Source organism: Peromyscus leucopus, chromosome 8b, assembly GCF_004664715.2.
Source record: "Peromyscus leucopus breed LL Stock chromosome 8b, UCI_PerLeu_2.1, whole genome shotgun sequence".
Taxonomy (NCBI): domain Eukaryota; kingdom Metazoa; phylum Chordata; class Mammalia; order Rodentia; family Cricetidae; genus Peromyscus; species Peromyscus leucopus.
The window spans coordinates 26,781,251-26,794,423 of NC_051086.1; the positions used below are offsets into that span (position 1 = coordinate 26,781,251).

General features: G+C 42.7%; 1 protein-coding gene across 2 annotated transcripts in view; it reads left to right on the forward strand.

The window, feature by feature from the left end:
- The window catches only part of Snx29 (sorting nexin 29), a 488,775-nt gene that overhangs the window by 275,865 nt on the left and 199,737 nt on the right, over positions 1–13,173 (forward strand). For both annotated transcript variants that reach the window (XM_037201528.1, XM_037201527.1), the window contains one exon: positions 3,821–3,927. In XM_037201528.1, the coding sequence (XP_037057423.1) occupies positions 3,821–3,927 (107 nt within the window). The remainder of the gene's footprint in view (positions 1–3,820; positions 3,928–13,173) is intronic.

A 13,173-nucleotide genomic window follows, 5' to 3' on the forward strand; every position in this document is an offset into this window, starting at 1 on the left:
AAAGTGGACAGACATAAGAGCATGGTGTACTTAGATTCATTTCCCGAAGAGTATTCCCACCATTAGTAGCGTCTCTTCTGGGCACCTGGAAAGGACACTAAGAGGCAAGACCTCAAAAGTTTCCAAAACAGCATGAATTAGCCTCTACTTTTTCTTGGCTGAGTAATATTCCTCCATCTGGAGAGCCGCTCTGCTTATCTGTTCATTACTTGGTATTCATGGATAGTTTCTGCTGTTTAGATTTTTCTAAGCGGTTCTCTGACTCACTTTTGTTTTAGATTCCTTGTATCTTAGCTTGTCTGTTTTATTCTTCCTAAATTTTCCTTCCTTAAGTGGGAGTAAGTCTTTGTGAGTTGTGTGTCTCATATGATTTGCTTGGTATGTGTTGGATTTAAATAATACGTGGCGCTGGTCATGAGCCATGACAAAACCCAGTATCAGAGTTTTATTAGGAGGAGGAAGAGGGACAGAAGAGAGTAACCAGGACTCAGGGAGACACACGTGCAGAAAGAGGGAGAGAGAGACAGTGGAGAGAGGAGAGAGCAGAGAGAGGAGAGAGGAGTCTGTGTCTGGCTTTTTAAGGATTCCCGTGCACATGTACAGGTGGGCTTATGTAACTACGCCACGCATGCGCAGATTGTGTGACCATGTTGTGCGCATTTGTGCATCAGTGCACTGATGATATAAGACGTAAGACCCCTTACTTAGCTACTGAACTGCACATGTGCGGTCATGCAGCTGGAGGAGCGGCAGAAGCCTAACAGGATACACTCCAGGACAGAGCTGATTTCCCTGAGCGTGTTGAAGGTGTCCTGCATTGTTTGCTGGTCTGCCATGTGGCTTTCATGAAGCCTTTTCAGTTTCTAGTTTCCTGTCCTGGAAACCCTCTGTCCTCTCCAGAGGCCTGCCCCATTTTCCTCTTCTTCCTGGTCCTGAGGTGTTCTCTTTCCCTCCATTGTGGTGGGTGCCCTTTGCTCTTCAGTTTTGATAGTTGTATCTGATAAATTGCTGAATTAGGCCTTTGAATTCCTATTTTCTGTTAGCTTCTCCTTTCTTTCTTCTTAGCAGTTCTGTGCTTCCATTTTCATCTTAGGGTCTTTGCCTCTGTTTTTGGAAACGTTCCCACCCCTTCCCCTTGTGGGCAGTGTTCCTCTCCTGCTATCATGGCCTCCTTTGAAGAGAACTCTTTTGCCTTTTGTGGACATTGCTCTCTTCTTGTTTCATGTGAGCCTTCTCTTTGTCCCTGGGGATGTTGGTTATTTGGCTGGGAAGTTCCTGGAGTGAGGCTTTTTTTCTCAACAAGTCACACGTTTCTTTGTCCTAGGTGCTTGTTTCAAGGCAAGTCAATGTCTGGCTGCCTCTTTGGGGTTGGGCAGGATACTAGAAAGCTGGTAGAAGCATTGTGAATATTTATTTAGTTTTTGCTTTTTGGCAGGGTTCCCTGGCTGTACCATTCTTAGTGACAGCCCCGCCAGAGTCTCCTCGGGTTTTCCTCTTGAGCTTTTTGGATTCCCAGGAGGACCTATTCTGTCACCTTGCTTGGGAGATGTGTGATAGGTCTCTACTGTTCAGGGAGCAAGTAGAGTCGGGGAGAGGAGACTGGGACATCTCACAAGGTCATTGTGGATTGACTTCACCTCCCTGTTTTCAGGAAGGCATCCTAACTTTCGACTCTGTCCAGCTCTACAGTTAGCTTCTCCATAGAGCAGACCAGTTCTGACTGCAGCTCGCCCAGATCTTCTTACCCTTGGCAGATTTCACCCCTGTTTGCCTCTCAGGCCAGTCTATGTCTCGCTGGCAGTGTGCAATCTTTCACGAGTCACTCTGTTCAAGTCAGTTACTTGTATCCAGGGCTGAAATCTACTAATTTCCTTACTTGTCTGATTCTCAGCTACTACAATTTTTGTTGTTTCATTTCCTCTACAACTTTCTATTTTCTTTCGAACAAAAACAATTCATATTTTAATGGGATTTTAAAGGAAATGAATTTAGCATGCTCCTTGAATCATCTTTTACTGGAATCTTTAAGTTTTCTTCAAGAACCTCAAGTGTTAGGTGTTGCTGGTCACTCCTTGCAGTCGCTAAAATCATTTTAAAGTTTCAGAACACAGGATGTTTCACTGTCACCAAAGGCCTCATTTCTCCCATAGGCCACCCAGCTATGGTTGATGGCCACTTGGTTATTGGGCTGCCAGAAACTCAGCCATGGGTCACGTGAAGATGTATTGCTGTGTAGAAGAAATGTGTGGAAAACGTGGCTGTGTGGAGACAGAGATTTTCAGAGAGAGGATGTTTTAAGATGAAAGTTACCATCAGAAAGTGTGTTTCCTTATTTACCCCTCAAGTAGAAAAGTCTATCCCTGGCTGCATTTGTGGATTATTTTTGCATACCTTGCACTGCTGGAGGCTTGCTCTCCAGTAGCCAGTAGGTTATGTGAAGCTTGAAGGGCCCCGGTGCTTGCAGTCCTGGAGGCCGCTCCCTGTCACCTGGGGCTGCCTTAGGCCTTTCTTTTGACCTAGTGTAGTCCCATTATGGTTAATAGGCTTTCAGGGCTTGTACTTCTTAGCATCTGCTGGAAGCAGAGCCTGGTCTACATTTGTAAAGCGTGTCCTGGGCTGCTTCTTCATCTAGTGCTGCACCCCTAGTTTGGTCTTGTTCTCTTAGTGTCTTTGGAGCTCCTGGCTCATTCTCAGTTTTTATTTGGTCTTCAGTGTAAAATAGGCACTCATGGGTGACCATGCCTTGTGCATCATGACCTGGGGGCCAGTATCCCATTGCATGGTCTTGCAGTGATTTGATGCAATGATTTCAGAGACTTTCCCAAGACTGTTTGATGTCCTTCTAAGGCAGTGGTTCTCAACCTTTCATACAGGTTGCATATCAGATATCCTGATTATTAGATATTTATATTATGGTTTATAACAGTAGCAATTACAGTTATGAAGTAACAACAAAATAATGTTAATGTTATGATTGGGGGGTGTCCACAACATGAGGATCTTTGTTAAAGGGTCGCAACATTAGAAAGGTTGAGAACCACTGCTCTAAGGAGCCATTACATATGGTTCTGGTTTCTACTTCTCTATTAGTTGCTTTTCTCTTGCTGTGCTAAAACACCTTGACTAAAGCACCTTAGACAGCATTTAATTGGGTTTATGGTTTCAGAGAGATAAGAGTCCATGATGGCAGAGCAGAGCAGATCACACCAGGATCTGCAGTCAGGAGGCAGAGAACACACTGGGAATGGCTTGAGCCTTTTGAGACCTCAAAGCCCATCCCCAATGACACACCTCCTGAAACAGGCCACACCTTTTAATCCTTCCCAAACAGTCGTAGCAACAGGGGACCAAGTATTCAAACATATGAGCCTATGGGGGTCATTCTCATTCAAACCACAACAACCTGGGACCTAACACCCAGTACTGTTCCATAGCGAACTGTAGACAGGTGCCACCTCCCAGAATAAGTTTGGCCAATACAAAAGATGTATACATGAGCTTGTATACTGCTGAGATGTTTCTACTTTCCCCGAAGGCTTTCAGGGCTGACGAGGCTACTCTTCAAACTCCTGTGCAGAACTCCAGTAACCCTTACACCTTCAGGAGACTGTTTAATATTCCCTTGCTTTGTTGTACTGCATAAGGGTGTAGTAATGAAGTAATTACTAATTGTGACTTTTTTTAATCACTGGAGAAATTGTGCATTCACACACACACACACACATGTTCATAAATAGTAAATAAACACATGCATTAAAATGAGAGAGTAATTCTTGATGCATGTTAAGACACTTACCTGAGTGTCTTTCTTTTCTTAAAGTTGTACCCAGTCTTTGGAACGTTGATGGAGAAGTTACAGTCCCTGAACAGAAGCCTGGGGAAGTTGCTGAGGAGCTGGCGAGCTCCTATGAGAGGAAGCTCATTGAGGTAAGGCTGGCCCAGGTGGGTCCCATGTCCCCAATTCCTGATGCTGTGGTTGTCCCTAATGCTGGCTGCTCTGGTATGATTGAGCTGAGGGCCTGCCTGCCAATGCAACTAGCCAGCACAAGATACAGAAAGATGAAACACAAAAAGATAAACTCAGAGCACTGGATGCAGAAGGCAAAGTCGGTTCTCTGAAAAGCATTACTTAGCTAAAACACTTGGCACCTGTGACAAGAAAATAGGCGCAGAAGTGTGAGTATGTAACACTAAAAGTGAACGACCTCAGGGCTGCAGGGAAGGTCCAGTCAGAGAGCGCTGTGCGAGCCTGAAGACCCAGGGCTGCGTCCTGGAACTCATGTTTTTAAAAAAAAAAAGCTGGGTGTGGTGACTCACTCTTATAATCTGAGTACTGTAGAGGCAGGGACAAGAGGACCAGGCTAGCCTAGTTGATAAGCTCCACGCCAAGAGAACTTGTCTCAAGAGGTGTATGTCATTTCTGAAGGTGTCATCCAAGGTTGTCCTTGGACTTCCACACACATGGACACAAAATTAGCACACATGTGTGTATACACACACAAGACTCTAATCTCAAATGTACAAGATTCAGAGAGGAGCAAATCCACATACAACCTCGTGCTGGTAAATGTTGTCAGATGTCGTTCATATTTAGTAGAAGATGAGCTGACTGCCAGAAGGGACCAGAGACAGTTGAAGAAAGATGTGACCGTAGTAAGAAGAATGGCTTCTAAGGAGGTGGCCGGCTGTCTGAGGACTCCACAGAGAGCCTCTGCTAGCTGTTACCTTGAAGAGTTTGCTCTTACTTGTATCTTGGTTCAAGTGTGTGACAAGGATATCATGCAAAGGAAAGCATGCCTGTGTGCCACTGAAGCATACATACAGATGCATTCTAGAGACCTGTTAGGTGGAATCCAGTCGTGTCTTAGAACAGTGCTCACAGAAGCACTTACCTAGAGTCCTGGTGACTCAGGAGGTCCAGGCAGGAGGGACCAAATCCAAAGTCAGTCTGGGCAACTTAGTGAAACCCTGTTTCACAGTTATAAAAGTTGGGTATAGCTCTGTGAGAGAGTGTAAACATAGTATATGCCAGGCTCTAGGGTCAATCCTTGACTTCAAAGAAAAGTTAGCATCTAATGATGGTTTAATATTAGAATATCCATCTTGTAAGTAACATAGGTAATAATAACATTAAGGGCTGTTTGATTTTTTTGTTTATTTGTATGTGTGTGTGTGTCTGTGTGTGTAACATTTATCAAGACTTGTTTAATTTTTTGTGTTTATTTCTGTATGCATGTGTGTATGTAACATTTATCAAGTCAGTTAATTTTTATGTTTATTTGTATGTACGTGTGTGTATGGTTGTGTTTGTGTCTCTGTGTATAACATTAGTCAAGAGTCATTTAATTTTTTATGTTTATTTGTACATGTGTGTGCATGTGTGTGTAAGGGGGGGTTAGGTATGCATGCTATAGCATGGAAGTCAGGAGAGCAGCATGGCTCGGCCACTGAGCCACACCTTTAGCTCCAAGCCACCATTTTCTTTGTGCTTTTTAAATTTGGTTCCTAAGTAAGTTAAGAGCAGTGATGGTACAAACAACTTGAGTTCTAACTCGGGTGAGTTTAGGGGAAGGCAAGCTGCAGTTTGACTAGACAGGCTGATAAGGAAGGATCAGAAACCAGGGCCAGCAGTGCTCTGTCCAAACGCTTTTCTTAGTGGGTCATGAACAATGTTGTGTGGTAGCAGGACCTGAATTCTGGGGCCACGGAGCTGTGGTGGAAACAGTTCCTACCTGCCGGGGTGTGATAACCTGTATGGGTGTTTTATTAGTCAGAGTTCTCTAGAGGAACATACCTGATAGAATGAATCTATCATCTGTCTGTCTGTCTGTCTGTCTAAGTGGGACTTACTGGAGTGGCTTACAGGCTGTAGTCCAGCTAGACAAAACCTGTCTACCAATAGGAAGTCCATTAATCCAGTAGTTGTTCAGTCCATGAGGCTGGATGTCTCAGTTGGTCTTCCATAGACACTGGAATCCTGAAGAAGAAGGCTCTAAAGCCAGTGAGGGAATGGACTTGGCCGTGAGAGCAAGGGCAAGCAGGCAAAGAGCAAGAGGCTCCTTCTTCCATGTCTTTACATAGGCTTTCACCAGAGCTGTGGCCTAGATTAAAGGTGGGTCTTCCGCCTCAAATGATCTGGATTAAAGGTGGTCTTTACATTTTAGATGATTTAATTAAGAAAAATCCCTTTGATGTACCTAGCCACTTGGGTTTTGGTTAGTTCCAGGTGTGGTCAAGTTGAAAACTAAAAATAGTCATCGCAGGTGTCTTTCAGTGGATACCAAGTCCCTGAAGGCAGGAGTGGTATCCTGTGTCAAGAACTTTTTTTTTTTTTTTTTGGATGTCGAATGCCCTTTATTGAAAGAGGGAAGAAACCTTAAATACGTACAGACTTACAGCACAAATGGAGGAACCCCCGGATGGCAGAAGTTCGCTGTCAATGGTCTACATTCCAGACTCAATGTTCTACATTCTTGCATCTAAGTAGTTAACGCCCAAAATGCAGGATACACAACAAGGAACTTCCCTTAAGCATTCAGAAGGGTGGATACCGGCAGGGAATCTGAATAGGGAGGACACAAGGAACTTCCCTTAAGCATTCAGAAGGGTGGATACCGGTAGGGAATCCGAATAGGGAGGACATCTGATCAAGGTCAAGCAAGCAAGGCTGCAGCCACTCCCAGTCGGGGGCCGGGGGCCAGGGCCCATGGCGCCCACAGTTCCCCCCTTTTTATTAAATGAGCTTCTGACTTAGGTTGCGTGGGACCAGCAGACCACCTTACCCGTCATAGAGACATTTGTCCAGGCCACACAAGTGCTCTGTCTTAGGTTGGTGGCAGCCCCCCAAGCATTACCCGTCTCTGAATACTCATTATCATACAGACTCAACCATGTGAGCTGTAGAGTGACTGCTGTCAAAGATTTCAAAGTGGCACTGGGCTTGCAATCTGTGCGACACAGAAAAGACCAACAGAAGTCCGAACCCACCCATAGCCAGGAGGCTAAAGGCAATTGAACCATTCCCTTCTTAAACGAGCCTTACTGCAAATTGGAGTCCTTGTAAGGTGGTATCCCATAAGCAAATGGAACTTGAGTTTTAATAATTTTTACAACTTTCAAAGCCAATTATAATGTATAAAAGTGGAATTAAATTTGTCATGCCCAATAAGAAGAAAGATTAACTAACTGTGGTAGCTACTTTTGTTGTCAGGGTCTCCATTGTGCTAGCTGTAGTAACCAATTATGAAATAGCAATCCCAGAAACAATAGCAGCAGTGGCCACCACTGCTATAACAGCAACAACGGCAACAGCGATGTCAGAGTCTCTTCTGGAGCGTGTGAGCATCATCTGTGTCTAGCTGCCACGGTCCATTGGCATGGACATGGCTCCAGGAACACGAACCATCAAGGCCCATTTTTCTTGATCCCAGCACTACTTAGGCTGGCAGGTCTGCAAGAGAACAACTGAGAAACAAAGAAAACAGAAAACAAAAAACAGCAAACAAGGAGCAGAACTAATGGCCTCAATAATGGCCACATTCAGGCTCACAAATTTTGAGGTATCTTCAAAAAGGCTAGATGAATTTCAGGAGGCAAATAAATGTTGCACAGAGCCATTCCTGAAAAGTAGGTACTACACCAGCTTGAGGGGGGTTGCAAAATGCGAAAAAGGCTTAGCTGGTATGTTACTGTTTACAACTGAAGTTCATTGACCTTCAGAGTTATCCTTAATCTCCAAGGTGTGGTACATTCTCAATGTTTTTTGAAAAAAGTTACCATACATTACCTTCTGAGGAATCCAACCACATGGCTACAGTTCCTAGGCTAGAATAATGTTTGTCAAGGCTGGCCGTATTGGGCTCTCAATCCCCATTGGCATCAGAAGGGGAGAGTTTTTTACGAAGGCCCAATAGGTCTCTGTCATGTTGGGATTCAGCAGCAGCCACAGGGCGCACACAGCGTTCAGGAACCCAGAGAGGAACTTCATTGTCGGGTGGAAAGACACAAACAGATCCCCGGGCCCACACCAACACCGGATCGGGTCCCCTCCAAGTGCCAGTAGAAAGATCTTTCCATTGCACCAGAGGATGATTTGCAACAGGAGCCCTCCAGTGCTTATCTGCAGCAGATACTCCAGCAGAATCCACCGATAAAAAATTTAAAATATATAAAACTAGGGAAAGAATAGAATGTGGAGAGGAAAGATGAGCCCCTAACTCCCCCTTTTTTACTTTAGCAATATAAGTTTTTAAGGTACGATGGCAGCGTTCTACTATAGCCTGCCCTTGAGGATTATAAGGAATACCAGTCTTATTAACAATAGAAAAATCTTGGCAGAATTTTGAAAATCCCGTACTACTGTAGGCGGGACCATTATCAGTTTTTATGCATTTTGGCACTCCCATGTAAGCAAAAGCATGAAAACAATGATTCTTTACATCTTTAACCTTTTCCCCTGAATGGACAGAAGCAAAAATTAGAGAAGAATATGTATCAATAGACACATGGACATATTGTAATTTTCCAAAGGAAGGCACGTGCGTGACGTCCATCTGCCACACATGATTAGGTAAAAGTCCTCGAGGATTAACTCCCAAATGAGGAACAGGTAAAAATTCCACACAAATAGGGCATGATTTAACTATCTGGATAGCTTGTTCCCGGGTTATGCCTGTATGATATCGGAGAGATCCAGCATTAAGATGGTAACGCTGATGCAACTGAGTAGCCTTATCAAAGGCAGAACAGACTAATGTGACAGCCATACGAGTAATGGCGTCAGCCCTCTGATTACCTTCACTTAGAGGTCCAGGCAATTGAGTATGAGCTCTAATATGGCCCACATAAAGGTTATGTGAGCGAGACCATATAAGTCCTTGCACTTGTAATAAATATTCATGAATGGAAGAAATGGATGGTATATAGGCTGTTGTTTCCAAAGGCATAATGGCATGTGCCACATATTGACTATCAGTATAAATATTTACACTCTCATCAGAAAACATCTGTAAAGCAAGCAACAGCGCCTGTACCTCTGCCACCTGGGCAGAAGTGCCCTGGACCTTTATTCTCTTTACTATGTTACCAGAAACCACCACAGCAAAACCACGTGAAGTGCCATCAGTAAATACCACACGGGCCTGAGGAATAGGAGTCATTTGTACTATCTTGGGAAATATAACAGGATGCAATTTAAAAAATTGACACACATCATTGGAGGGGTAGTGAGTATCAAACTGACCCTGCATGGAGCATGTCAATATGGCCCAATCATTATCATTAGCTTGCAACCATGCTATTTGAGACTGGGTGTATGGGGTCACCACAATATCTGGCTCTTTACCAAAAGTTTGAACACTGGTCTTGATTCCCTTAAATATAATCTGAGCGACAGCCTGTGGATAAGGAGTGATGATTTTTGCTGGAGAAGCTGGGGAATGTACCCATAAAATAGGACCTGTTTGCCAAAACACTCCAGTAGGTGAATGAGTAAAACAAAATATCAAATACAATAAGGGAGAATTAAGATCTATATACTGTACGTGAGCCTGTTCCAGGGCCTCTTGCACACGTTGTAGGGCTATACGTCCTTCAGCTGTTAATTTACAGGGAGATGAAGGGTCAGGGTCGCCCTTTAAGACATCATACAAGGGGCGAAGCTGACCTGTTGGAATTTTTAAAGTGGGCCGAAGCCATTGAATATCTCCCAGAAAGGTTTGGAAATCATTGTGTGTAGCTGATCCATACGCAGAGTAATCTTTTGTGGGCGTATGCCCGTGCGTAACAATTCATGACCTAAATAATGATAGGGAAAAGATACCTGTACCTTTTCTGGGGCTATTTGTAAGTTAGCCAAGCTAAGAACCTCTTGTAAATAAGAAAAGGCATCAAAAACAAATTTTTTATCTTTAGCAGCCATTAATATATCATCCATATAGTGAATTATATAAACATCTGGAAAAGCTTTTCGAACTGGAGCTAGGGCCAAAGACACATAAATTTGACATATAGTAGGGCTATTGGCCATTCCTTGAGGCAATACCATCCACTGATATCTCTGATAAGGTTCCTTAAGATTTTCTGAAGGAACACTGAAAGCAAAGCGAGGACTGTCCTCAGGATGTAAAGGTATGGTGAAGAAACAATCCCTCAAGTCAACCACAATTAAATGCCAATGCTTAGGAATTGCCACAGGGGCAGGCAAGCCAGGCTGTGTTGCTCCCATGAGAAGCATGGTTTTATTTACAGCTCTAAGATCCTGTAACAGCCTCCATTTTCCTGATTTCTTTTTAATAACAAATATAGGTGAGTTTCAAGGTGAAGTGGAAGGAATGATATGTCCAGCATCTAACTGCTCCTTAACCAATGTATACGCAGCCTCCAATTTTTCCTTAGCAAGGGGCCACTGCTCCACCCATACAGGGTCATCATTTTTTTAAGTGATTTTTATCGGTTGCATAATCGAAGGCTGTTGTGCAGTGACCTCTATGGAAAAGATCCTAATCCTCTAGTATTGCCAGGACCCCTAGTGACACAGTTTTTGTCTGCCATAGGGAGCGGGTCTCCTTGCAACATTTTCCCTAAGCCTTTGTCCGGGCAGTAGCCCTGACTCTTTAGCATCTGTTGTACAGGCTGTGTAGTAAGCACTGCTCCCATGCCATCCAACACATCCCGTCCCCACAAGTTCACTGGAATGTCAGGTAGCACAAGGGTTGAAAAGTTCCTGTATGACCTTCCTCATCCTTCCAATTTAAAAGTAGCTTGTTCTGTAATGGCGTCTGAGCTGTGCTGATACCTTGTAGGTTAGAGGTAGAATTTTTAAGGGGCAAATTGGGATCTCAGGATTCTTGTGAAATTATAGATATACCCAGTACCAGAATCCAATAATCTTTCAATCTCAATCCCACATAATTTTATTTTTAATTTAGGCTGCTTATCATTGATAACTGTTTGTCAAAACACCTTTTTCCCTGTACTTTTAAAGCCTCCGGTTCTATATATCGGCGCCATTTTGAATTTAAAATATGAAAGCAATAATAATTGAGCAATTCTATCATCAGCTTTTGTTTCCATGGTCCTTTTTTACATATGCCAATTATAAAAGCATTAAATACAATCTCTATAGGATTTGAAGTGGTAAACTTTAGGTAATACTCTTTAGTATTTTTATAAAATCTTTGAAAGAGGATCCTTTCTTATAGATCCCAAATAACACATTAGAACAAATAGCCAATTATTAACAATGTGGACCAAACAATTTACCTGTATTTTATTTACTGGAAAAATAATTTTGTAACCTCTTTATCAGTAAGAGATTATTGGGTTTATCTTAGCAACATTATTTAATAAGCTAACAACCCAATCCATTTTAGGTGTTATATTTTTATAGAACTAAACCAAGAATTTCTAGAAAGCAACTTAAATTGTAGAACCAAATTTTTAGTAATGATCAACAGACAAGATCATACCTAATATATAGTTCAAAATTATTTTCTTCCTTTAGTTTATCTACTATGAAAATCCAAACATTTATCAAGACAATCAAAAGAACAGAACATCCTTTATTCAAACAGCATTGACTTAGCATTCAATGTCCTGACCGAAACCATTTTTCACCAGAAGTTAGGCCCGGTTTAAACTTTTAGTGCTAGTCTCTTTCCGGCCTCTGCTCGCTTGGTGAGAGCTGAGGCTGCAGCTTAGCTTTGTTCTGCCCACTGCTCGGGCTCTATTGTCTGCACCTGCTTGGGCCGCACTCCATCATGGCTCTGCCTCCCACCGGCGTGTACCTGTCTGCCTGCTGCTTTGGGCTATCTCCTGTATGCCTTTGTCCGCCACAGCCGCTGGGCGCGCCCGCACACACAAACTCACATTTAAACTTCCTACTCCCATGAAGGGACTACCTAACAATGAGTTATTCCCACCATAAGGGAAAACAGAAAAACATTTCCCACGAAGGGATCTTAAATATTGAATTATTTCCACTCTGCGGGAAAAATACAAAACATTTGAATCAAAATTATGCAGACAGACAGCAAAACTTTAAGCTCTGGGCTCGCTTGCTGATCAGCCAGCAGCAATGAGGCCTACCTGCCGATTCTTTGTAATTCAGATGCTGCCGCTCTGCACTGGCAGGAAGAAAGAACTCAAGAGTTTTCAGCTATCCTGAAAACTCTACAACTGGAAAAAGTCTTTACATTCTCCATTACCACTGGGAAGATGTTGATGTAACCAACCGTCTTATTAAATAAGAAACACAGAAACAATGTAAAAGAGAAAGCCAAGAGGTCAGAGCTCAGAGCTAAATCTCACCCTTCCTTCTGCTGTCCCAGCTTCTCGAAAAGAGACGTACTTCCTGTCGGTTAGTTTTTTTAAAGTATGTTGTTCTGCCTTCTCATTGGTTGTAAACCCAAACACATGACTGCCTCGTCACCGTCTGAATGTACAGCCCCCTAGGTCTTAAAGGTATATGTCTCCAATGCTGGCTGTATCCCTGAACACACAGAGATCTTATGGGATTAAAGGCGTGTGCCACCACCGCCACACTCTTGCTATGGCTCTAATAGCTCTGACCCCCAGACAACTTTATTTATTAACATACAATCAAAATAATATTTCAGTACAATTAGATTACCACCACATTTCCCCTTTTCTATTTTAATAAAAAGAAAAAAAGCAAAAGGTTATAACTAACAAAAGAAAAACTATATACAAAAGTACAATAACTATATACAATATATACAAGTAATAAATACCTAAACAGGTATTTGACAAATCAGAGAAAATAATTCCATTTTCTATCCTATTTTGGTAAATCCAAGATGTATCTAATGCATTTTCTATCCTAATTAATTTTCAACTATAACTAACTAATCTTCAACCATAACTAACTAATCTTCAACTCCCTCAGAGACCCAAGAAGGGAATAATATTAGCTAACAAAAATAAAAACAGGAAGTGCATCCAAGCAACTTCCAAAAAATTTTGTGAGTTGACAGAAACAGCCAGCTGCCTGGGCAGTCACCTGAGGTTTCTCCGCAGTGTTGGGGCATCATCTTCAGCCTATAGGCTCAGTGTATCTGACAGACTCATTTGGAAGTAGGATGTACACAAGGTCAACAGTTCAACCTCACATTGGGTGAGAGCAGTCCACGTACCAGAAACACCTGAATTCCA